The sequence below is a fragment of the Dreissena polymorpha genome, chromosome 14 (genome assembly GCF_020536995.1).
Source record: "Dreissena polymorpha isolate Duluth1 chromosome 14, UMN_Dpol_1.0, whole genome shotgun sequence".
NCBI lineage: Eukaryota > Metazoa > Mollusca > Bivalvia > Myida > Dreissenidae > Dreissena > Dreissena polymorpha.
The window spans coordinates 24909847-24933567 of NC_068368.1; the positions used below are offsets into that span (position 1 = coordinate 24909847).

The following is a 23721-nucleotide window of genomic DNA, read 5'->3' on the forward strand; positions in this document are numbered from 1 at the left end:
CAGACTTAAATGACCATTATTTAATCTTAAAATCTGAGTTCATATCAATGAAATTGATCAATAAGCTAAACTAATTTAGAGCCATTGTTCTTTCCTCTTCAATATAATAAAATGGCAAATTTTCTGTAATGGGCATTTCATGGGCGTTTTACCTGGTACATGTACATAATATTCTTTGATTCATTTTGAGTCCCAGGACAATTCAAACATGCTAGTACACAATGATTATAAACTAGTCTACTAACCGGAACAAACTGCACGACGCTGTCTAGATCATGGTCCGAACCATTCTTCATATTGTTGTGCTTCATTCTATCAACCTCATCGCCCTAAAACAAGTAATTCAAATACTGTATACGCCTTTTAACATAAGCCCCTCCCTAATTTTTTTTTAACAATACCTCAAACTCCCTCACTAATTTAATGCTAAATCAAATTACCGTAATTACTCTAAGTTTTCAGACACTAAGTTTTCGGACACCCCCGTTTTTGGCCAAAATAATTATTTTGTGTGACTCTCAATTTTCAGACATGCGCATTTTCGTCTATTATTGATGACTCTAAATTTTCAGACAGTATGTTTACAGCGCTATTTTTCCAGCTTTTGTCACTGTATTCGCTTATCTTGTGACACTTTGATCATGGGGTTTAACAGACGGATAAAGGTCATAATACCTGGGAGACGCATGTCTGAGGGCAATGGACCATAACATTTGTGTAATGGGGTAAATAACCATGTATAGAGATAGAAACAATTGCTTCACCCAACAGCATTTTAAATGATACCTTCCATCAGTATGTTTAATGTTTTTACTTTATTAATTCTGTATCAGTTCAGGCAAGAGTAAGCAAAGCTGTGAATTTTTTATTTTTTTTAAAGAAGAAACACTATTGTGCATTGATTTGTTGCTTTTATTTTGATATGATTATAATTTTCGGACATTTAATTTTTGTCTCTAAATATTCGGACACCTGAAATTTTTTATTATTTTCCGTATCTAAATTTTTGGACATTATTTTTAAGTGTGTGAAAACTTAAAATAATTACGGTATTATGTTTTATATAACTGGCCCTTCTTGAAATGTAAAACAACACACAAGTGATATTATGAGAATATACTTAATTTGGTTAATAAATTTTATCTATACCCTCCCTTAGTCCTGGAATTTAAAGTAAATAATTTATACTTTATTATAATAGAAGATACAGAATGTATTTCATGCTTGGTCATATACATGTATGAACATAGACCTCGCTGACTGCTTAACCATTTATACCAGAGATAGAATATAATATATAGGCCACACTCTATGAAAAGAGGGTTTAATGCATGTGCGTAGTGTCATCCCAGATTAGCCTGTGAAGTCCGCGCAGTCTAATCAGGGACGACACTTTCCGCTTTTATGGTATTTGTTGTTTACAGAAAATCTTTTCTTAGAAAAAATCAAGTTTAGGCGTAAAGTGTCATTCCCTGATTAGCGTGTGTGGACTGCACAGGCTATAATCTGGGATGACACTTTACGCAAATACATTAAATGCCCTTTTCACTGAGCGCAGCTCATATATAATATTTTTATTCTTGCCAATAATTCTGTGAAAATGGATAAAAGGGAACTTTGAAACATGCCCTTTGAAAAATGTCAAAGGCGTACAATCAACTAAATTAAGTTGATGGCTTCAACAAGAAGATGTTCTATATGGGCTGTGCTCTGTGAAAAAGGGGTTAAATGCATGGCCGTAAAATGCTGTTCAAGATTAGCCTGTGCAGTCTAATCAGGGACTACACTATCCGCTTTTATAATATTTTTTCGTTTGAAGAAAGTCTCTTCTTAGCAAAAATCCAGTTTAGGCGAAAAGTGTCGTTCCTGATAAACCTGCACAGGCTAATCTGGGACAACACTTTACGCACATGCATTAAACCCCCCTTTTCACAGAGTATGGCCTATATATATTCTACATCTGGTATAAATTCTAGATAATTGGCCAACATATAATCCATACTCCAATGCAGTGGTATTAATAATTCAATTCTGTGTACAGGAGAAATGTCATTATCAGGATTAGACAAACAATATCTTTACATTACAAATTGTATGAAAATTCTACACCATGTCAGTATTTCAGTATGCTATTACGCTTAGGAAGTTAATTATCAACAGCCTCCACATTTAACCCAATTTTACTTTCAAAATTCTACAAACTAGAACCAGAAATTACATTCCAATTAACATGATATATATACAAAAGCAGAAAGCAAGGTGTGTACTACATAAAGCAGAGGCACTAGTATAACTGATAAAAGCAATACAAATACAACAGAACATGAGCATATGACAAATGTACTGTTAATGGTTGATAAAAATCATTGAGTGAAAAGTTTCTCTGCTTACAGATATAGAGCCTTACTAACATAACCCACAGAAAACAGACAAGCGTTTATTTTTCTTTCTTCAGAAAATAGCATCCTTAATAATACAAAAACATTTACCTGAATCTTACCTTCATACAATATAATATACTAAAACTAATTCAAATAGAGCCTCATTATGCAAAAATGGGTCTTAAGCCATAGGCTGCTTGCATCGCTCCAGACCAGCCTGCGCATCAGTGCAGTCTGGCCAACAGCTACCATGTCCATTGATTAGACCATGAAACCCTGTGTTACTTTATTTTGGACAGCGTAGCTCCTGACCAGATAGCGCAGGCTGATCTAGAGCTACACAGGCTGATATGGCAGAAGACCAATGTAGCTCATGAGAGGTCAGCAGGATCAGGTCAATGTTTGTGCACTTTACCTTTACATTATTTTTTAGCAAGTAGTGGTTACCTAATTCTTAGTAATGTAAAGTAAGAAAAAGCTATATAAAGAAATTATACAACTGAGCAAAATTACATTTCACACATATACATACAGTTTCACACACATATATACACATACAAACAAACTTATAAACGAAATATTTTTATGAAATTAAAGACAGTGCATAGATTTACTTCTATTCTTCTAATTGTCAGGCACAGGTCACTCTGATTTTTGTAAACAAACCATTTCATGTTCAACCGTCATGGTTTACCACTAATGTGTAGGCTTCGAAAACCTAAATTATTAGTTTTTACTGCAATAACTAACAGTAACTTCAAAATTATTTCTTATAGAATACTTTATTCAAATTATAATCCAACAAAAGTTTATTATAGAATAGGAAATTGTATAGACCTTAGACATAAATTGGCATTGCAAAGATCTAAAACAAGAGCACTGCATAAGGGGTGCCACGCTCAGCTGCGAAAGCTTGTCAGATATTTTTTTTTTTTAGAGGTCACAGTGACCTTGACCTTTGACCCAACAAGAGATGTGTTTGTCAGAAACACAATGCCCCCTACTGCGCCGCATTGAAATAACATTTTTATTTATCATTTGGCAGGTATTGAAATCATCTCCCTTTAAAGGTTATTAAGGTCAGACATCACTGACAACCAAGCCCTGTGGTTTAAAAGAGATCATAGCCAGAGTTGATCATGTATCTACGGACATAAGTCCACAGGTATGTAATGAACATCAAAGAAATTATAATTATATCATTAAAAAAAAAACTTTGACAAATCAATCATTTGGGTTATAAATAATCAAAATAATAAATCTGTACAGTAACTGTTAAAAGAACTTCAATTCTTGGTAAGGAAATATATAATATGAGATTTATAATTATATAAATTACTTCCCTTGAAAATAAATTTCTGTAACAAATCTCTATTTTTAGTAGCAAATAATTAAAAGCCACTACCGTGACTGTAGATTCACCACTCAAAATGTGCGGCTCCATGAGATACACATGCATGCCAAATATATAAAGTGGCTATGTTCAATATTGAATAATTTTCTCCCTTTTTAAAGCTTATTACTTCCCTTAAATCTGTATTTTTTTACCATAGACTGTAAAGGTTGACCTTGACCTTTTACCACAATGTGTTTGTCAGAAACACAATGCCGCCTACTGCGCCGCTTTGATTTATTTAACAAAAATATATACGTGGGCAGGTCAGATAACTATGTCCATTTAAAGCTTATTACTTCCCTTGACATTGTTTTTTCGACCTTAGACATTGAAGGATGATGTTCACCTTGAAATTTTACCACTCAAAATGTGCAGCTCCATGAGATACACATGCATGCCAAATATCAAGGTGCTATCTTCAATATTTAAAAAGTTATGGCCAATGTTATAGTTTTAGCACGACGCCTACGGCGGACGACGAGCTGGCTATGACAATAGCTCAGGTTTTCTCCGAAAACCGCCTCGCTAATGACCCTTATGCTTTCCCAAAATGAAAATACCAGGATATGTCTTATAAATATGTTTTTTCTTCGTATAAATTGCTCATCTCTAGTTCATATGCAATGATTTAAGCCACAACATTTATGTCTGCTAGGGAAAATAACAAACAAAGCATTCAATACTGAAAATGATGTCAATTTAACTTACTTTTCCTTTACTCCTTGACTTCAGTTGAGAAAATACAAAATATGGATAAGGAAATATAAACCATCATGTATCATTAGCCATGCTATACTATTAAGAAAAAAAGGATTTCAATAGATTCAAAATTTTTAAAAGTGCTCCACAGAATATGTCTAAGGGACATCAGCAATGACATTAATTACAAGACTATTGCCAAGCAATAAAAGTCCCCTACCGGCTCCACCATTGTCAGAAATTTCACCATTGTCAGAATATTTTTATTATTTGTTTCCATAGCAACCACAATTTTTGACGTAGGAACAAAATGACGTGCATAATGTCCATATTGCCATCTATCCATGTTCCAAGTTTCATGAAAAAATATTAAGAACTTTTAAAGTTATCGCAGGATCCAGAAAAAAAGTTTTTTCAGCACTATTTCTAGTCTATTTGTTGCTATAGCAACCACAATTTTTGACGTAGGAACAAAATGAAATGATGTGCGTAATGTCCATATTGCCATCTATCCATGTTAAAAGTTTCATGAAAAAATATTCAGTACTTTTAAAGTTATCGCAGGATCCAGAAAAAAACACCATTTTCAGCACTATTTCTAGTCTATTTGTTGCCATAGCAACCACAATTTTTGACGTAGGAACAAAATGAAATGACGTTCGTAATGTCCATATTGCCATCTATCCATGATTCATGAAAAAATATTCAGTACTTTTAAAGTTATCGCAGGATCCAGAAAAAAAACACCATTTTCAGCACTATTTCTAGCCTATTTGTTGCCATAGCAACCACAATTTTTGACGTAGGAACAAAATGAAATGATGTGCATAATGTCCATATTGCCATCTATCCATGTTCCAAGTTCCATGAAAAAATATTGAGAACTTTTAAAGTAATTGCAGGATCCAAAAAAAAACACACCATTTTCAGCAATATTTCTAGTCTATTTGATGCCATAGCAACCACAATTTTTGACGTAGGAACAATATGAAATGACATGCGTAATGTCCATACTGCCATCTATCCATGTTCCAAGTTTCATGAAAAAATATTCAGTACTTTTAAAGTTATCGCAGGATCCAGAAAAAACCACCATTTTCAGCACTATTTCTAGTCTATTTGTTGCCATAGCAACCACAATTTTTGACCTAGGAACAAAATGAAATGACGTGCATAATGTCCATATTGCCATCTATCCATGCTCCAAGTTTCATGAAAAAATATTCAGTACTTTTTAAGTTATCACAGGATCCAGGAAAGTGTGATGAACGGACAGACTGACGGACGGAGACAAAACCATAAGTCCCCTCCGGTGAAACCGGTATGGGACTAACAATCATGGTGGTATTTTACGAAAAACAGCATTACAATTAAGATAATTTACTTTCCCAAATTATACCAGTCAAATGTTATTTGAAGTGTGTACGTAACTCGTAAAAAACAAAAATCATACATCCATTAACATATGCATAAATATGATCTATGACATAAAAATATTCAATTTAAATTAAAAGAAGTAAATATGTATTTATGTTAACGCGTTTAAATTAGTGAATATCCCTTCCTCTCAGATTGAAAAGTTTGAATTTTCTGCCAAGCTAAGAAAATCAAAATTCACAGTCAAAAATATGTATGACAAATGTAAAGTATCAGAGAATTTGCATGTATTATTTAATTTCTGTTGTCATGTTTATATAAAAACAAGAGCATTATGGGTGCCAACGCTTGGCTGCGGGTGCAGTTTTGAATAAATGAAAGCTTGTCAGATTTTTTTTTTTTTTAAGAGGTCACAGTGACCTTGACCTTTGACCTAGTGACCCCAAAATAGGTGTGACGTGTAGAACTCATCAAGGTGCATCTACATATATAGTTTCAAAGTTGTAGGTGGAAGCACTTTGATTTTGGAGCCAATATAAAGGTTTAAGCACGACGCCGGCGGACGGCGGAAGACAAGCTTGCTATGACAATACCTCTGGTTTTTTCCGAAAACAGCCGAGCTAAAATCTGATTTTCTTGCAATTGTTCCATTCACATTTCACATACACATATTTTCTGCCACACGTATGGACACCCAAACAGAGAACATTAAGTTATTGCAAACCACAAGTACAGTGCTGCTGCTTTAACAGTGTGTCGCTAGTTTATTGAGAATACAAAACTGCTACGGACTTCTCTACAAGACATCAGTCATGATAACCATGGGCTTCTACATAAATGTTCTTAATATAGGAATTAAGATATGAATGCGAAATATTGATTGTTTGAAAACAAAATTATAAAGAAAAAATAGAACAACTAACAAATGTTCAAACAATTTTTTTATACTTATATCCTTTTAAAATGGAATCTTAAGCTTCATAACTTTGTAATCAATATACCATTCATGCTTCCACAGTAACTTTAAGTTTTAGAGGCAGATTACTTGAAGAAATAGCGCATTCCAGATGATAATTATAAGAACAATTACTGCAAGATCAGAGAAATAATAAAATATATTGACTTTTCTAGAATAAAAAAATGCATGCCCCATTCACAAAAGCTAGAAATCCACTGAGATAAGTCAGATGTGTATAACAATAATATATTAATAAAAATAAGAAAGAAAACCTCTGAATACAAATACAATTCCATAAAGATAAATTTAAATTACAAACAAATAAAAGTTAAAGGATTCTATAACTTTTTTTTTTACTTGTGGCTTCCTAGATAAAACTGTTTATATATAAATAATAATAAGATATTAATGACTGTTATCAATAAATTGTACGCGACTTATTTTTATGATAAATAAAAAATAATTGCCAAAGCAAAAAGCTTTATCTCTGTAAACAAGAAAGCTCGTTATCTTAACATCTTCTTGTTCCTTGAAAAAAAAACTTCAAAAAAAAAATAATGTAGCTACATGTACACATTTCATATGTTTTAAATAATTTCAAGTTTTACCAATTATGATTTTTTCACCTGTTTTAAATCAATCATTACAAGATCATATGTCTAAAAATATCACAGTCTCAAAGAAATTGTTTGTAATGATAAAAACATAATATCACAGTCTCAAAGAAATTGTTTGTAATGGTAAAAACATAATATCACAGTCTCAAGGAAATTGTTTGTAATTGTAAAAACATAATAGCACAGTCACAAGGAAATTGTTCGTAATGGTAAAAACATAATATCACAGTCTCAAGGAAATTGTTTGTAATGGTAAAACATAATATCACAGTCTCAAGGAAATTGTTTGTTATGGTAAAAACATAAGCATGCACACTCATGTTCTATGGGCAATTTTTTAAAAACAGCTTTTCTTTATCTAGGAAGCCAAAACCAAAATAAGTAACTTAATTAATTACTTAACAAATTGATAAATAAAACATAAAACTTTTTTTTTTTAAAGAACAGTAGAAAAGTAAAATATCAGGGAAGAAAATGAACAGAACAACATTTTTAATTGTAATATTACAGGAATCACAGTTTAGTTTTAAACTGAAATTGGTAGAAATGTGTTTGAGTAGAGTAAACCTTTAGTTGAACTTAAAGCACTGGATTGCCAATTACCTGCCCCTGATGACGCGCTCCTAGCGGATATTCCGGCGCGTCAAAGTAGCGTTCGTCGCCTTCAGTGTACGGCTACAAGTACCAAACACCAGGAGGATCGTTATAAAAGGAGGAATATGGTGCAAAAATAACAACCAAACTTTCAACAAAACATTCTGTAAAACTTTACTATTTTGACCATTTTGGTCATTATATTTGTATTTTTGTTCGAGTCCCTTGACCTGATTGGGATCATTCCAATTTAGCAAGTTATTTTAACAATAGACAGGCCTAAAAGATTAACGGTCTGTCTCGCTGTACACAACATTTTTTGAGGATGTACAGTGTTATAATTTGAATTATAACTTGACAAAGATCTTGCTTTTTCAAATAATAATGGCTGACACAACTGTTCGTTGCTGCTATTTAATTACTAAATTGTTGCAGATCTATGGCTGTTGAAATTATTGAGATGCATTCATCAAAATATTAGGCAGAAATTTTAGAGAAGAATTGATGATGACTGTTGCAAACATATTTCCACCCTAACACTCCAGACATTGCTTGTGGACAAAAATTTAATATTTGTCTTGTCCTGTCTGAACTATACCAACAACGATATTGATATCACAATAAAGCAATTCATGACATCTACATGACACATAAGACACTGAGGGGAAAAAAGAAGAAATGTTACATATCAAAACCAAAGAAATATAGATACAGCCACTGAATATGGGAAATGCTACAAAATGAGAACAGAAGCATACAACCCAAGAACTGTTGGACGCAAAAATAATAATAGAGTAATAACACTTTACGGTAAAGAAATTAATGCACTACAAATACTAAATAATAGCAACAAAAATAAGCCTGTTTAAGTTATGGAAATAACTATTTTATACTTAAAAATTGCTAAAAATTTATCAATCTGGGAAATGCACAAACTCAAGCAAGCATGCCTTCTGGGCTTAAAAAGCAGGAAGTTTGAGCATAACACTAAGGAAAATGCTGTTGCAGGAAAAGGAAAAAAGTATTGTGGGATTTTGCAAGCAAATTGGAAGTAGATTTAACACACACATATTGCAGAGTTTGCAAGCACACACAAATCCTGGGACATTGTTGGGACATTCTTTTTTTGTATTTTATATGCAAGCCTGTATCATATGTACATATTGCAGTAAAATTGTTACATGACTGCATGCTTCAAAATTGACCATATAATGTGTAGTGCCAAATTAATTTAATATACATTGTTTGTTAACAAAATTTATTCTAGATATATGTAGCACAGCAAAATAAATAATTTGTTTTTAAGTTACCAGCATTGTTTCATTTCATGTGCCTACCAGTTTTATGAGTTTTACTTTAAAGCAAATAAGTATATTAAAATAATGAAATCAATCTTCATACTTTTAAACAGTATCATTAATCATCCTCTAATGCAAAAAATATATGTCACCCTATTATTGAGTCCTGTTTACAACCCCAAGTGGCTACCAATGCAAAACATCATCAATACTTACATAACTTTAACAGTGTTTTATCATCAAACCATATGTCTCAAATTTACCACAGAAAAATCACACACTTGTTTCACAGCCATTTGAAATCTCATTAACACAATTATGAGCAAAGTATCAGTAAGAGCTTTAGTTCAGCAAGATTTATCACTCATTTCTGAAAAAAACAACACATTTGTTTCACCAAAAAATATTTAATACTCCTTTCACAAAAAAGGCTTAAAATAATTTCCAAACCAAACACAAACCTTTCCCGTGTACCCTTTCCCATAAAGCGCCCTGTCAGCGATGTGTGCCTCCCGGTGTGTCACCTCCCCACCCACCTGTTCCTGTAGTGCGCGGGCTGCCGGGTGACGCGAGACGTTGCGCGCGCTGGACTGCTTTGGCGGTGGGGAACTCATCTCGTCATCATCAAACTCGCTGCATAAAAGAAATATGTTGCTTCTATTACCAGGGATGAAAATCAGCACATGACCTGAGCTTGGGCAATCCAATTCATAGACTTAAGTGAATAGAATAAATTTACAACTAAGACATCTTACTTACTTTCCCACTTAGATACGTATTTTGATGCATTTGTAGTCCCTTAGAAAGTTACATTTAATTAAAGACCTTTCTTATAAGATTCTAGTTTTAAAGGCTTCATTTCCAACCCTTAGATACTGATGAGCAGCAATCAGAATAAAACCTGAACAGACTGAGAGTTACTTGCAGGCTGTTCTGGTTTTATGCTGTTTGCACATAGCCATTTTCACATAGCTTCTGAGTGGCATAGGGATAAGAGTTTGAATAGATGAAGGCATCAATGTTGCTATTGTCAGAAGCACACTGTTCTATATGAAGAATTGTGTAATTTCAGGTGTTAAATGTCAAGTCAGACTCAACAACAATGAATATTGAGAACATTAGAGTTTAAAGAATATTCTTTATTCTCAGACTTGAGTCTAAGAAATAGTTGGTGAATAAGGGTCCAGGTATTTTTTTAAACAGGCATACTCAGATTCTCATAAGTCAAAAATGGAGACTCTGAAAATAAGTTATCTGCAGGGCTTTTCACCATTATATAACAGAGGTCGAAATTTGGCTACTTCCCAATTGAAAATAAGGTCAGTTTTCCCAAAATTGATAGAGGAATGTCCCAAATTATAATTTTTTTTTTAATTTTTTTTTACTTTGACATAGTGGGCATCTCCCAAATTGAAAGCAATGAGCTCTAATATGACACCACACAATGTGACTTTTAATACTTCTGCACAATGAAAAAGACCCTGTTTCACAATGTTTTAAAAACACGTTTTTTTTTGCACGTGAAATTCCCAATTTGAAAGGCTAGGGCCTCTTCCCAATTTCCTGATGAAAAGCTTTGATCTGCTTCATGAAATAATACACATAATTTATGTTTGGTTGGCCAAACTACTAATGTCAATGACTGGTATACCAATAATGAAGATGCAGAATTTAGTTTCTGGCAATGTCAGCAAAAATTAGCCTAATAAATTAACCTTGTATGGAGAGGCTTGGGTAATATGGACAATTTGAATAGATAGCATGGAAATTAAAATTCTGACAACACAAATCAGAGTGAAATACGTGTTTGCTTTATCTGCATTTAGCAATAGACATGTTTACACTTTTGTCATGTTCAAAGCAAAAATATGTCTTAATACACACTTTAACTCACACTTAAAACTGTTTAACCATCGGTAAGTATTTCAATGTCTACTCCAGATAACAGCACAATGAAACAGCAACCATTCTTCAACTTTAAAAAAAAGTTTACACTTAATCCAATTCACACAGGGTCCCATTACAAAACATTGAACTTTCAAGGCATTTTTCTAGATTTCAGATTGTGAAAGCGGCTTTTCGATTCAAACATAAATACGTCTTATTTTGAAAACTAGAATAAAATAGATTGCAACTTCTTCGAAAATTCCATTGCAGACATTCTCGGAAGGCCAGTTTTCAGCAGTAAGACTTGAACCAAAGCACAGTACTTAAATAAACCCCAAACTTTAATGTTTCAATGGATTTCAATGGAGTCCCAAATAAAATGGGACAGATAAACAAGCATTTAGTGAAATGTAACCGTACTCCAGGAGCACATATTTACTGTACCTGTTGCTAGGTAACAGAGCCTCCGATGCCCTCCTACTTGTCACCTTGTCTGGAACTGAAAACACACATAAACAACACAATTTATTCAACTGCCAGTTACTTCAGAACATTAATTTATGATAATAGTATGAACAAGCAAATTCATTGAATTGATATCCCCCGCCATAATACTTCTGGACACAAAAGTTTTCTGGACGGATGGACAATGCCAACATGCACCATCCTCTTATCCATATATATACTCATAACAAGTTTCAATGAAATTTGTCAAAGCACTTCCAAGATATGGCTCTGGACACACAAAAAACAACATTTTTTCAAGATACAAAGGGCCATAACTCTGTTATTATCCGATGGTGTATAATGCCATTTGGCATACATCATCCTCATATCCATATATATACTCATACCAAGTTTCAATGAAATCCGCCAAAGCACTTATAAGATATGGCTCTGGACACAAAAGTGTCGGCCGGCCGGAAAACGCCAAAACAATATCCCTCCGCCTAAATAATTGAATTATCAACATTGTAGCCTGCCTGCCTGCCTGACCCATTGACTGACTGACTGCTGGAATCACCGACCGACGGACCAATTTATTGACTGATGAACAATATTCCTTTAATCCCCATCCTGCTTTAGAGCGGTATTGAAAAATGGCTAAGGGAATATTGATTAAGTGCCCATCATGTAAATGTTTACAGAAGTAAAGACATGCATGATTCATTCATTTTTATCTGTGTGTCATATGGTGTTATTACCATCATGACTTTGAAATATAACCTACAACAATATTTTCATGTCATATACGAAAGGTAGTTAAGCAACATTTTGTATAAAGGAAACCACAAAATAACTTTGAACACTTGAATGTTAAAATCAAAATACTTTCCAATGAACGCCAAAGAATTCAAGTACATCCATTCTTATTAGGTATCATTTCTTTATTCCAACTTATTAGGTATGCATGCATACACAATCATGGAGCCAGTATATGCCCAGCATCTGAATCAATATCTGTAGCTATGAAATCCACTTTGTTTAATAAGCGTCTAGTGATTCTGACTGAGTCTCACAAACAGCCAGCTGCATCATCCGGAAGATCAATGCTAGAATTCAATACACTTAAAGAGCAGACTGAAGCCACAAAACATTGTTTTTGTTGATAGAAACTGGGAAGTTTAAAATTTAACAAATTTCAGGAGCAATTTCTAAGATTAAAAATACCATTACTCAGTCTGTAACAGTCAATAAAAAACTATACAATAAGTGCAGCACTTGTGTGGAATATTAAATCAAACTTTATAGGAGCTGAACAAGTAAAACAATCATTAATAAAGTTCCAATGAATGGATGTTTACCTTATATGGTACAATGTTGTTTACAATTCAGAAAACAATTCAGAAATAAGTCCAAGCAGCACAATTTCAAAATTAACACTATGTTGTTTCAATTTTCAATTAAAAATATAATAATCTTCAAATATCTTATTCCTCATTTGAAATAATTTATACTATGCACAATCATGTCCTGTGACATAGGCCGATCACCACCAACTTATATCCCAAAAACAAACATAAGAATTAAAGGCACCTCAATTAAATCTCTGCATAACTTTGTATAATGTTTCATGTCACAATGTAAACATTTGCCATTTAAACCCTTATCGTAGAGAAACTAATATGCATAATGAACAAATTCGACTGCTCAAGAACAATAGAACTGTTATATATGATTAACAGGTCACTGTTAAAATTGCAAATACCCACTATCGGCCACAGTGTTATTGATTTTGAGCACGAAACAAGTATCAATCATTTAACTCGACATGTGCCTAGGCTACAAATCTTTAATGATGAATTTCATACCCAGTGATTTATGCACGATAACTGGTTTTACTCCACCACTTGACAATGTTCAAGGGCTTCTGGTTCACACACTCTATTCAATGTTGTAGACACAAAATGCTTTGATACTGGAAGAATAATAGATGGTGTAAAAGTGTTTATGGTATGCAGTCTGAGTAAAAAACGATCATAGTACATGTATGTTCTAAAAAAAACGTACTGATTCATATATGACAGTTGTGAAACTTGATACTTTGATTAAAGCTTCTAATTCTTACCGTATATGAATTTCTTCATATTTGACACAGTTGAAAACTCTTAATTAATTGATAATTCTATAGCATGTTTTAATGCAACAAAATTAAATTAAGCTGTTATAATAATTCATCCACCATGTCACCTGATCAAAGTCCTCAGACTCTTGAAGTTTACAAATTTAAATCTTATGATTTTCTAATTTGAACATTTTTTTTTTAAAATGAATCAATCAACCGAAATTTCCTTAAATTTTATTTGCTGATTAACATATTTAACCTATAAGCTCATGTTAATTGGGGAAAACAAATCACAGACACTAAATTATATACATTTATGTGCATTTAAAAACATTTTGTCTCAGGTTTTTATACATTCATTAATATATTGAACAATGTCAATCCAAGACCTAGAATATAATTCATCTTAAATATAAGGGCTCTAAAAACATTTACATAACATTTACCACTTAGATACGTATTTTAACGCATTTGTAGTCCCTCAGAAATTAAAATTTAATAATTTAAGACCTTTCTAACTAGATTCAAGTTTTAAAGGCTTTATTTCCAACCCTCAGAAATCAATGAGCAGCAAACCGCATAAAACCCGAGTTACTCGCAGTCTGTTCTGGTTTTATGCTGTTTGCACATAGCCATTTTCACTTTGCCTCTAAGTGGGAAAAATGTGAAGGATATCAATAATATGTTTATAGAATTAATGCTCAATCACTTAAACTTTATGAAAGTACCACAATAAAAAGACTGTGTGTGTCATGCAATTTGTCTTCAAAAAGTCTCATCTAATCTATGTATGAACACAGACTGCAATGCTTGAATACACAATGTCATGAGCAATGCATTTTTTTTTTTTAATTGATCTTAAATAAACTTTTTTTTATTATTCAATATAATACATACAATGTATACATGTATATGATCATACAACAAAGTGATTGTACAAAGCAATAAAATTCAGACATGTTATACATGATATGCTAATATATATACTTTTTTGGTTTCCTTAAGATTAAAAAAAAAAAATAAAAAAATAAAAAAATGGGTTAATATGTTTTTTCTTTGGTTGTTTGTGATAGGTGTTGTTTTTTTTAAAGAGAAAAGAAAAGAACAACAGAAGAATAGTTATGAAAAATGAATTAAATTTTTATCTTAAATAAACTTGACTAAAATGATTTTTTGTTTATGTTTTCATGTTACATTCACTTCCATGATTAAGATGTGTTGCTTAATGGCAAGCCATTCAACAATACATCAAACTGAATGGTGATAAAAGAGAAACTACCTTGATATTCAAACTTATCCTTTCTTGAACCAGGTAATACTTCCATTACATTTCATAATGATTCTATAACAAGAGCACAGCATAACAGGTGCCCACTCAGCTGCGGGTGCAGTTTTGAATAAATGAAATCTTGTCAGAATTTTTTTTAATTTTTTTTTTAGAGGTCACAGTGACCTTGACCTTTGACCTAGTGACCCAAAAATGGGTGTGGCATTTGGAACTAATCAAGGTGCTGCTACATATGAAGTTTCAAAGTTGTAGGTTGAAGCACTTTGATTTTAGAGCCAATGTTCAAAACCTTTACAAAATGTTAAGGATTTAGCACAACGCGGACGTCGGACTTCTGACGAAGAGCTGGCTATGACAATACCTCAGGTTTTCTAAAAAAACAGCCAAGCTAAAAAATCAAATTATTATGTGCACAAACAAAATGGGGCTATGAAAGCTTCCAAATGTATCCATTTTCTGTGACACAAAAACAGACTACATTAGTAAACATTGATGGTTTAGCCCTATAATTTAAATCTTTTAGAGACACTTTAAATACAGACTGCAGAACTATCATTTTCATTTGTCACAAATAAACCCATTATTTTGTTGGAGTTTGTTATACATAAAAAGACAATATAATTTGTGTTTATTAATGGCATGGCCTGAAGACCTGGGTGTACATCTATTAATATCCCTTCAAATTTTAAACAAGAGAATAATGAATGTCCATGTAAGCGTCCATCTTTAATTAACACCATATCATACAGCTAAAATGAGTGCTGTATCATTTAAATTGACTCAAAATATATTTTAAAGGCACACTTGCTGTAATAACCAGTGACAGCAAATCAGTTGTATTGCATCACAGTTGACTGATACTTTTTTATCCATACAACATTAAAACATAACTAGAAAGGTCTCAGAGACACTGATGCCCCCATGGCACATGTTTGGAGACAGCCATATCCGCTACAGATCAACCCTTTACCACTTCGATGTGTAGTTTGACCCATTTGTAGTCCCACAGAAAGTTAAAATTTTATTGCAGACCTTTCTTACTATATTCAAGTTTTAAAGGTTTTAGAGTTACTCGCAGGCTGTTCTGGTTTTAGGCTGTTTGCACATAGCCATTTTGACTTTGCTTCTGATGTGGAAAAGGATTAATAGTCAAGCGGTCATAATTCAAACAAACTGGATGCAGAGAAATTCGAAACACAAGCTTCAGGATGTACATACACATGTATGTTCGTACGGACGGACGTACAAGTGAAATGCTAAATGCCTACCACTCCCTGGCCCAAAAATTACTGTTAAGTGAATGATTTACGCTTACAACATGCTTTATTTTGCAGGCAGCAAGATACCATGCCACACTGTCAAATTTAAGTATCAAAGATAAACAAGATATGTGCCCATGTGAACAAGGCATAGGTCACAAATGCCCTAAAATTATATTTTTGTCTAAAAAGTACTCTTAACTCTTTCAGTGCTGGAACCAAATTTTGAAGGCCTTTGCAAACAGTTTGGATCCAGATAAGACGCCACAAAATGTGGCATCTCATCAGGATCCAAACTGTTGGCTATTCTAATAGTATTCTTTGAAAAAAATCGAAGAAAATGCTAATTTGAGAAATTCAGCAGACGACATTTGAGCAGACTACAAATTTCCCAGCATGCAAAGGGTTAAGTCAAGCTGATATATGGTCAAATGTGATGTTTGACCCCTAAGTTGTAATTTGACCTTTGTGGTACGGGGACAGGTGCTACTCCTGACACATTATGTAATGATGGTTTACAGTTGAGTTTTGTGTAAGGTTATCTTGATAAGTCCATAACTTTATTGCAAAGCAATTGGCACGGCAGGATTTTTTTTAGCTGTTATATGGCCAAATTTGACAAGTTACCATTAAGTCAAGGAGAAGCAGTCTTCTGATGATGGTCATTTGTGATAAGAATTTTTTTAATTGCATGATAAATCACAAAGTTGCAGTTTTGACAAACTGTTTTATGGCCAAATTTGACTCCTGACCTCTATATGTAACCTTCAGCTTTGATGTAGTAAGAGAGGTGAACATGACACTTTCTGTCTAATGATGATATACATTCATTTTTTTTAAAAGTTATTAAAAAATCCATCAATATATGGCAAACTTATTGCTGAGAAAGGAAGTTTTGCACAGATGGACAGTGCAATTGATATACATGTATGCTACCTTCTTCAAAGAGGGACATAAATGTAATAAATACATCACAGTCATGGAAATTTGACATGTTACATTATCCCAAACTATATGCTTTTTATGATATCTAGATATTTATCCAATTTGCATTCAGTATGTGGCACAATCTGTTTGAAACCCAAAATTTTATGTCAACATTCTTTCAGTAATAATTGGTTATTCAGCCCAACTCATAGTTAGAATGATGCTGATTTAATTGGGTTCAAATTGGTATAGATAAATAGAAAACAATTGTGCATATCTTAAGTATTATTTATGCAAATCGGCAATGGCACATTTAAACAAATAAAAAACATTCTAATCAATTGACTTTTAATTAACAGACAGGTAAACATCTACCTGCACATCCACTCATGGTCCAAGACAATCTTCTTTGGACTTTACAATAATCACTCCATCCATTTGAATAAGGTCCAACAGTTGAATACATGATCAACAAACGTTTACTTTTCCCAGTTCTCTATTGTTTGTACTGATATGTGCCTTTTATTTTACTTTTATTTAACTAGTTTATAGCATAATACAGTCATTCATTCAGAGCTGGAGCATATGAATACATATGCGAATCACTTCAAATATTATGTTTCAGTTGTAAATTCAAAACATATACAAACATGTATTATTTAAAGAAAACATTACTTGTCCAGTATAAACTAAGTGACTTTTTTTCTGTTTTTTTCTTGTAGAAGAACAAGCTTTAGATACTTTAAGTAAATTAGTTTAATTGTATTAATTAATTAGAATAGCAACAGCCCACACAAATAAAGCTTCATGAAAAACTGAAGGCAGATCATTCAAAAAAGGTTATTTAAAGTAAGTTGTTTTAAAGTTTAAATAACAATTTAAACAAAAAAAGACCCAAGGGATCTTTAAAATCAGGATAGTTCTGCATGGTTTAGCACAAAGCAATCTTGCAGATTTTTGCACACCAAGCAATAATTATCAAAGATGCCACGTGCTAATCACACAATCTGATTCGTATAATCCAACGATTCTTTTCAATTTAAATCGCACTCACAAACAAATAAACAAACAAACAGATGTAAATAAATCTTCTCCAATCAGTTTCGGTGATTGACTTAAATAAATGGGGAATTATCCAATATTTTAATAATTTACAATAGAAAGGCAGTGGACTATTGTCAGTCTTCAGTCGTGTGCATCCAACACATGGTTCCAACCTCCAAGACTTGTATCCGATAAAGAGTTACAATAGGAAGATATAACAAATATATTTGTTTGCCAACTGACGAAATTTGTCATGACTCAAAACATGTAAGGGTTCAAAAAACTCGTCTTAAAAATAAGTCATTTTCCTAGTGTTGATTAAGAAATACATGTAATACCATAATATATGAAAATATAATTTATCAACCTGAACAAATCTTGTAAACCCCATAAATTTGTCATAAACTCTAAAATCATATATAGCTTGAAAACAAAATCTTGTCTTTGAAATCTAATATTGTCAATTGGGTTCAGTAAAAAATAATACTTAAATATTAAATAATAATTAGAACCAAGGAAATTTAATTAAATTAGGTGTCTGAAATGACACTTTGAAATTGGCCATTCCCATGCCTACAAAAACAGTTCTCATAAACCCATGGTAAGCAATTGAAAACATACCATTTTTATAGTTGGCCTTAGATTGACACCTCTAGTACCGTATTTACCACAATAATGGTATCAGATAATACAAACCTCACCATAAGATCATTTGAAGGACATACCTATACCTGTATTAATGATATATGCGACTAATATAGCAATACTCTTCTGATGTACTAATATTTTTTTTCCAGACTTTAGTATTATTTCCACTATATGCATTTAACAATTAATTAAGCACTATTAAGAATTACAGTTAAATATACCTGCATGTTTACGGTCTCCAAACCAAAATGAAAATATCCTTGAAAACATGCTTTCCTTTTATACACTTCATGAAACAGAATATACATAGCAAGCATATAAATATGTACCAAGTCAGGTCACAATCGTTATTACACAGGTCTCAGCTGTCACTAATCTCTTACACATATAGCAAAGATGTGAATGTGCACTTTACATTGAAACAAGCTATACTGAGACCTTCAACCAGATTTTTCCAACTAAAGAAACAAAGAAAAATCTGAAAGAGCCAATTAAAAGTTGGATAAGCAACAACAAAAACAATTATTATTATAACTATAGTAAAAAGATGCTTCAAACTGCCATTACCACTTGACAATTCCCATTTTCAGTTGTAGAGGCAATTATTTTAGCTTTGTGTGCAAACAAGGCACTTAGAAAATACTAATGAGACAAGCACAACAAGCGTTTAATTTTTCGTTCAATTCCATTTGATTCTTTTTTCATACAACACTTTATTTATAATTTTTGCTAGTCAGTTGTGTCATATAGCTAATTAATATGTTATTTTCTTTGTTGTGATCCATGAAAATGTATTAGTAAAATAAAATTTATTTATTACTTTTCCATTCGATCAAGCCCCTTTAGGCAGTGAAGGCTGAGTTATGGTTCTTGCAAAGTTCATGGGACCTGCATAATTTAGAGGTATTCACATTACCAATGTTTTTTCTCAATTTTGGGAATGGGGCCGGGTCCCTTTGGCTTGGGAAAAATTGCGGCGTTTTGATTAAAATTGACAAATAAGTGTTTGTTTTTGTTTCACTAACACATGCTTCAAAATTGAAAATAAAAGTGTTTTCAATATTATATTTAATAAGGTTCAATTTATAGAGCTGGATGAGAACTAAATATTGACAAAAAAATGCATTTATTTATTTTTGTGGAAACCTTCAATTGAGACTGTTTAGGTCCCATTTGGTGGGAAAAATATATACTTGTTTTATTGGAAATGGGACCAAATAAAAATCAATGATCACTGTAAAATAAATTCAACATAAGGGCAACTACGGTAACAAATCTCCTGACTAACGGTATAGCCTTAGTTCCATGGACATTATTAGAATGAATATAATTATTTATCACATTAATATTTCATAGTGCTACCAGAACACCCATGTAATGATATAAGAGATGGGGGAGGTGGGAGGGGGGGGGGCAATAATTGCATCAGATAACCAGCATTTGCATGAACATTTACAACAATATTCTAGTTAAAAGATGCAGACATGGGAAAGACTGACTCTAGAAAATCTTTAACAAGAGATGTGTTTGTCAGAAACACAATGCCCCCTATTGCGCTGGTTTTAAATAAAATTTCAATATATCATTTGGCAGGTTAAGAAATTATCTCCCTTTTAAAGCTTATTACTTCCCTTGGATTGTATTTTTTACCTTGAAGAATGACCTTGACCTTTCAACACTCAAAATGTGCAGCTTAATGAGATACATATGCACGCCAAATATCAAGTTGCTATCTTCAATATTCAAACAGTTATGACCAAGGTTAAAGTTTTGGGACAGAATGTTAGAGTGACAGAATGACAGAGTGACACAATGACAGGCCAAAAACAATATAAACCCAATCATTCGATCCAGGGGCATAACAAAAGATGTGTTTGTCAGAAACACAATGCCCCCTACTGCGCCTTTTTGAAGCCATATATTTGACCTTTGACCTTGAAGGATGACCTTGACCTTTAACACCTCAAAATGTGCAGCTCCATGAGATTCACATGCATGCCAAATATCAAGTTGCTATCTTCAATATTGCAAAAGTTATGACCAAGGTTAAAGTTTTGGGACAGAATGACAGAGTGACAGAGTGAAAGAATGACAGACAGACAGGCCAAAAACAATATACCCCCGATCATTCAATCTGGGGGCATAAAAACAACAATGCTGCAGCTAGCTGTTAGACCTGTCAAAACCACAATTGGAGAAGTATAGAACAAATCACAAATCAAAATGTTGCTTACCAATTATGTTGTTGTTGCATTTTTGTTTACTGATTGTATACTTTGCTGTTTTGGTGTGTCTTTCTTTTTATTGGCCAGAACATGAGACTGAGTGTGTTTGAAAACAACCAAATTTGCATTGAACTACATCATGTAACTTACACAAAGGTGTCTCTGATAAAAGGAGTTCACTTCAAAATCATGAGTAATTATTATTGAGTTAATAAAACAACTCATCAAATTTATACTGAACATCTCTTATGACAACATGGTCTATCTAGACCATCCATGTCCACAATACCCACCCCAGTGCCATTGATAAAGGTAAAGGCAGCTTGGTTCCCGTCCTCTTCCAAATTGATCAAGAGGTCCACAGGTAATTCTTCCTGGTACCCCGAAAAAAAATTCCGTACCCATTTTTTTTCGTACCCAATTTAATTTTGTACCCATTTTTTTTTTAACCAATTTTTTTTCATACCCATTTTTTTTTCGTACCCATTTTTTTTTTCGTACCCAATTCGTTTTTCATACCCATTTTTTTTTTTGGGGGGGGGGGCATAATTTTTTCTCGCCGAAACTTTTCGTACCCAATTTTTTTTTCTTGCCCAAAATTCGCGTACCCACATACACAATTGTGGTGATGTAGATAAACTTAATTTGATGCTTTTATATCCATCCTCTTCAAAAGCATCGTCACACCAGTACTGTCAATACTTTGATACTTATTTGTCATTGATTATCCCTACTGTCCGAATTGGAGCAGGGGGGGGGGGGGCCATCTGTCCGTCCGTCCTTGCCACTATCTCCTCCTACACTATTAGCGATAGAACCTTGAATCTTAATCACATGGTAGCTATGAGCATATGTGCGACAGTGCACTATTTGAAATTTTGATCTGACCCCTGGGTCAAAAGTTATGGGGGTTGGGATAGGGCCGGGTCAGAGATTTTCATTTATTTTTTTAGGATATTTTACATTAACTTCTTCATTTCTACACGGATTTACTTCAAAATTATACTGAACATCTCTTATGAAAATACGGTCAATCTCTATGCATGGCCCCATTACCAACCCTGGGGCGCGCTGCCCACATAGACCACGCCCACCCAAAATTGATTGCGGCGTGGGGATACGCGTTAGCCTCTGCCGCACCATTTCTAGTTTAATTTGATTTTCTAAGGGACCACTCACAGGTCAAAATAAGTATCTGAGTGGTTAAGGGTTAGAACACAATTCTGTTTTAATAGTAGATAAGAATTAAAAAGTTGTTGATATCATGAGTGTAAGCCAAAGCACCAGAAAATAATGTTTACACAAAAAATTGTTGATTTTAGTAAACAGATCTCATCATAACAAATATCCTTTAACCCTTTTTTATCACATGGATACGCACTTTGACACTTTTGTAGTTCCTTAAAAATCTCAATAAATTAAAGACCTTCCTAACTACATTCAAGTATTTAATGCTTCATTTCCAACCCAAAGATACTGAGTTACTCGCAGGCTATTCTGGTTTTATGCTGGTTGCATATAGCCATTTTCCCATTGCTTACCAAACAGATAGGGTTAAGGGAGTTTACAAAAACTAATGAACATATTCTTACCTTCAAAGCTGTTCCTTAGGTCTTGCTCAACATCTCCAACCATTTGTGAGACCTGAAATTGGATCAAAATCAACATTGATATTTATGTTTTTGAAGTCAATGTATTACCACCAAAATAGATATGGGTCGCGCACTGTGAAATGGGGGGTTTAATGCATGTGCGTTACAGATTAGCCTGTGTGGATGACACTTTCCGCTTTTATTTAATTCTTTTTTTAAAGACTGTTCTTGATAAAAATCCATTTAATTAAGCAAAAAGTGTTGTCCCTGATTAGCCTGTGCATACATGCACATGCATTAAACCCCCTTTTTACAGAGCCAGGATCATATCATAACTTTAACCCTTTGCATGCTGAGAAATTTGTCGTCTGCTAAAATATTGTCTGCTGAATTTCTAAAATTAGCATTTTCTTTGATTTTTTTTAAAAAGAATACTATCAAAATAGCAAACAGTTTGGATCCTGATGAGACGCCATGTTCTGTGGCATCTCATCTGGATCCACACTGTTTGCAAAGGCCTTCAAAATTCGGTTCCAGCACTGAAAGAGTTAAATGCAAATCACACACTTATGTAAATGGTGATTCCTATTTGTTCATAAAAAAGTTGGGTACACAATTTGTTGTAGACATTATTGTCTGAAATGGAAAAAGAACACATAATTCTGCAAACACTGAATACTGCCAATATAACTTCCTTACAAAATACCTACACATTATTGCCATCCATTTTTTTAACAATATGCCAAGCACTTAGAGGACACAAAGATGCACAATTTGTTGTCTATAATATTCTACTGTGGAAAAAAGACAAAGAGTCATAATTCAGCCAAATCTGATCACAGTCAAGAATCATAGCTTAAACCCGTTACCACTTAAATATGTATTTTAATGCATTTGTAGTCCCATAGAAAGTTAAATAAATTAAAGACCTTTATTACTAGATTCAAGTTTTAAAGGCTTCATTT

The 23721-nt window shown here is 33.2% G+C and overlaps 1 protein-coding gene across 30 annotated transcripts in view; it reads right to left on the reverse strand.

The window, feature by feature from the left end:
* Positions 1-23721, reverse strand: part of LOC127858832 (transforming acidic coiled-coil-containing protein 3-like) — a 164936-nt gene that overhangs the window by 132772 nt on the left and 8443 nt on the right. For 12 of the 30 annotated variants that reach the window (XR_008039076.1, XR_008039077.1, XM_052396144.1 and 9 more), the window contains exons 6-11: positions 22757-22808; positions 11652-11706; positions 9782-9953; positions 8032-8103; positions 4486-4503; positions 246-329 (exon numbers count right to left, since the gene is read on the reverse strand). Coding sequence is in view for 28 of the 30 variants with exons in the window: in XM_052396144.1 (XP_052252104.1) it covers positions 246-329; positions 4486-4503; positions 8032-8103; positions 9782-9953; positions 11652-11706; positions 22757-22808 (453 nt within the window). In the remaining 2 variants the exon portion in view is untranslated. The remainder of the gene's footprint in view (positions 1-245; positions 330-4485; positions 4504-8031; positions 8104-9781; positions 9954-11651; positions 11707-22756; positions 22809-23721) is intronic. The other 18 variants (XM_052396127.1, XM_052396132.1, XM_052396143.1 and 15 more) reach the window with 5 other exon arrangements.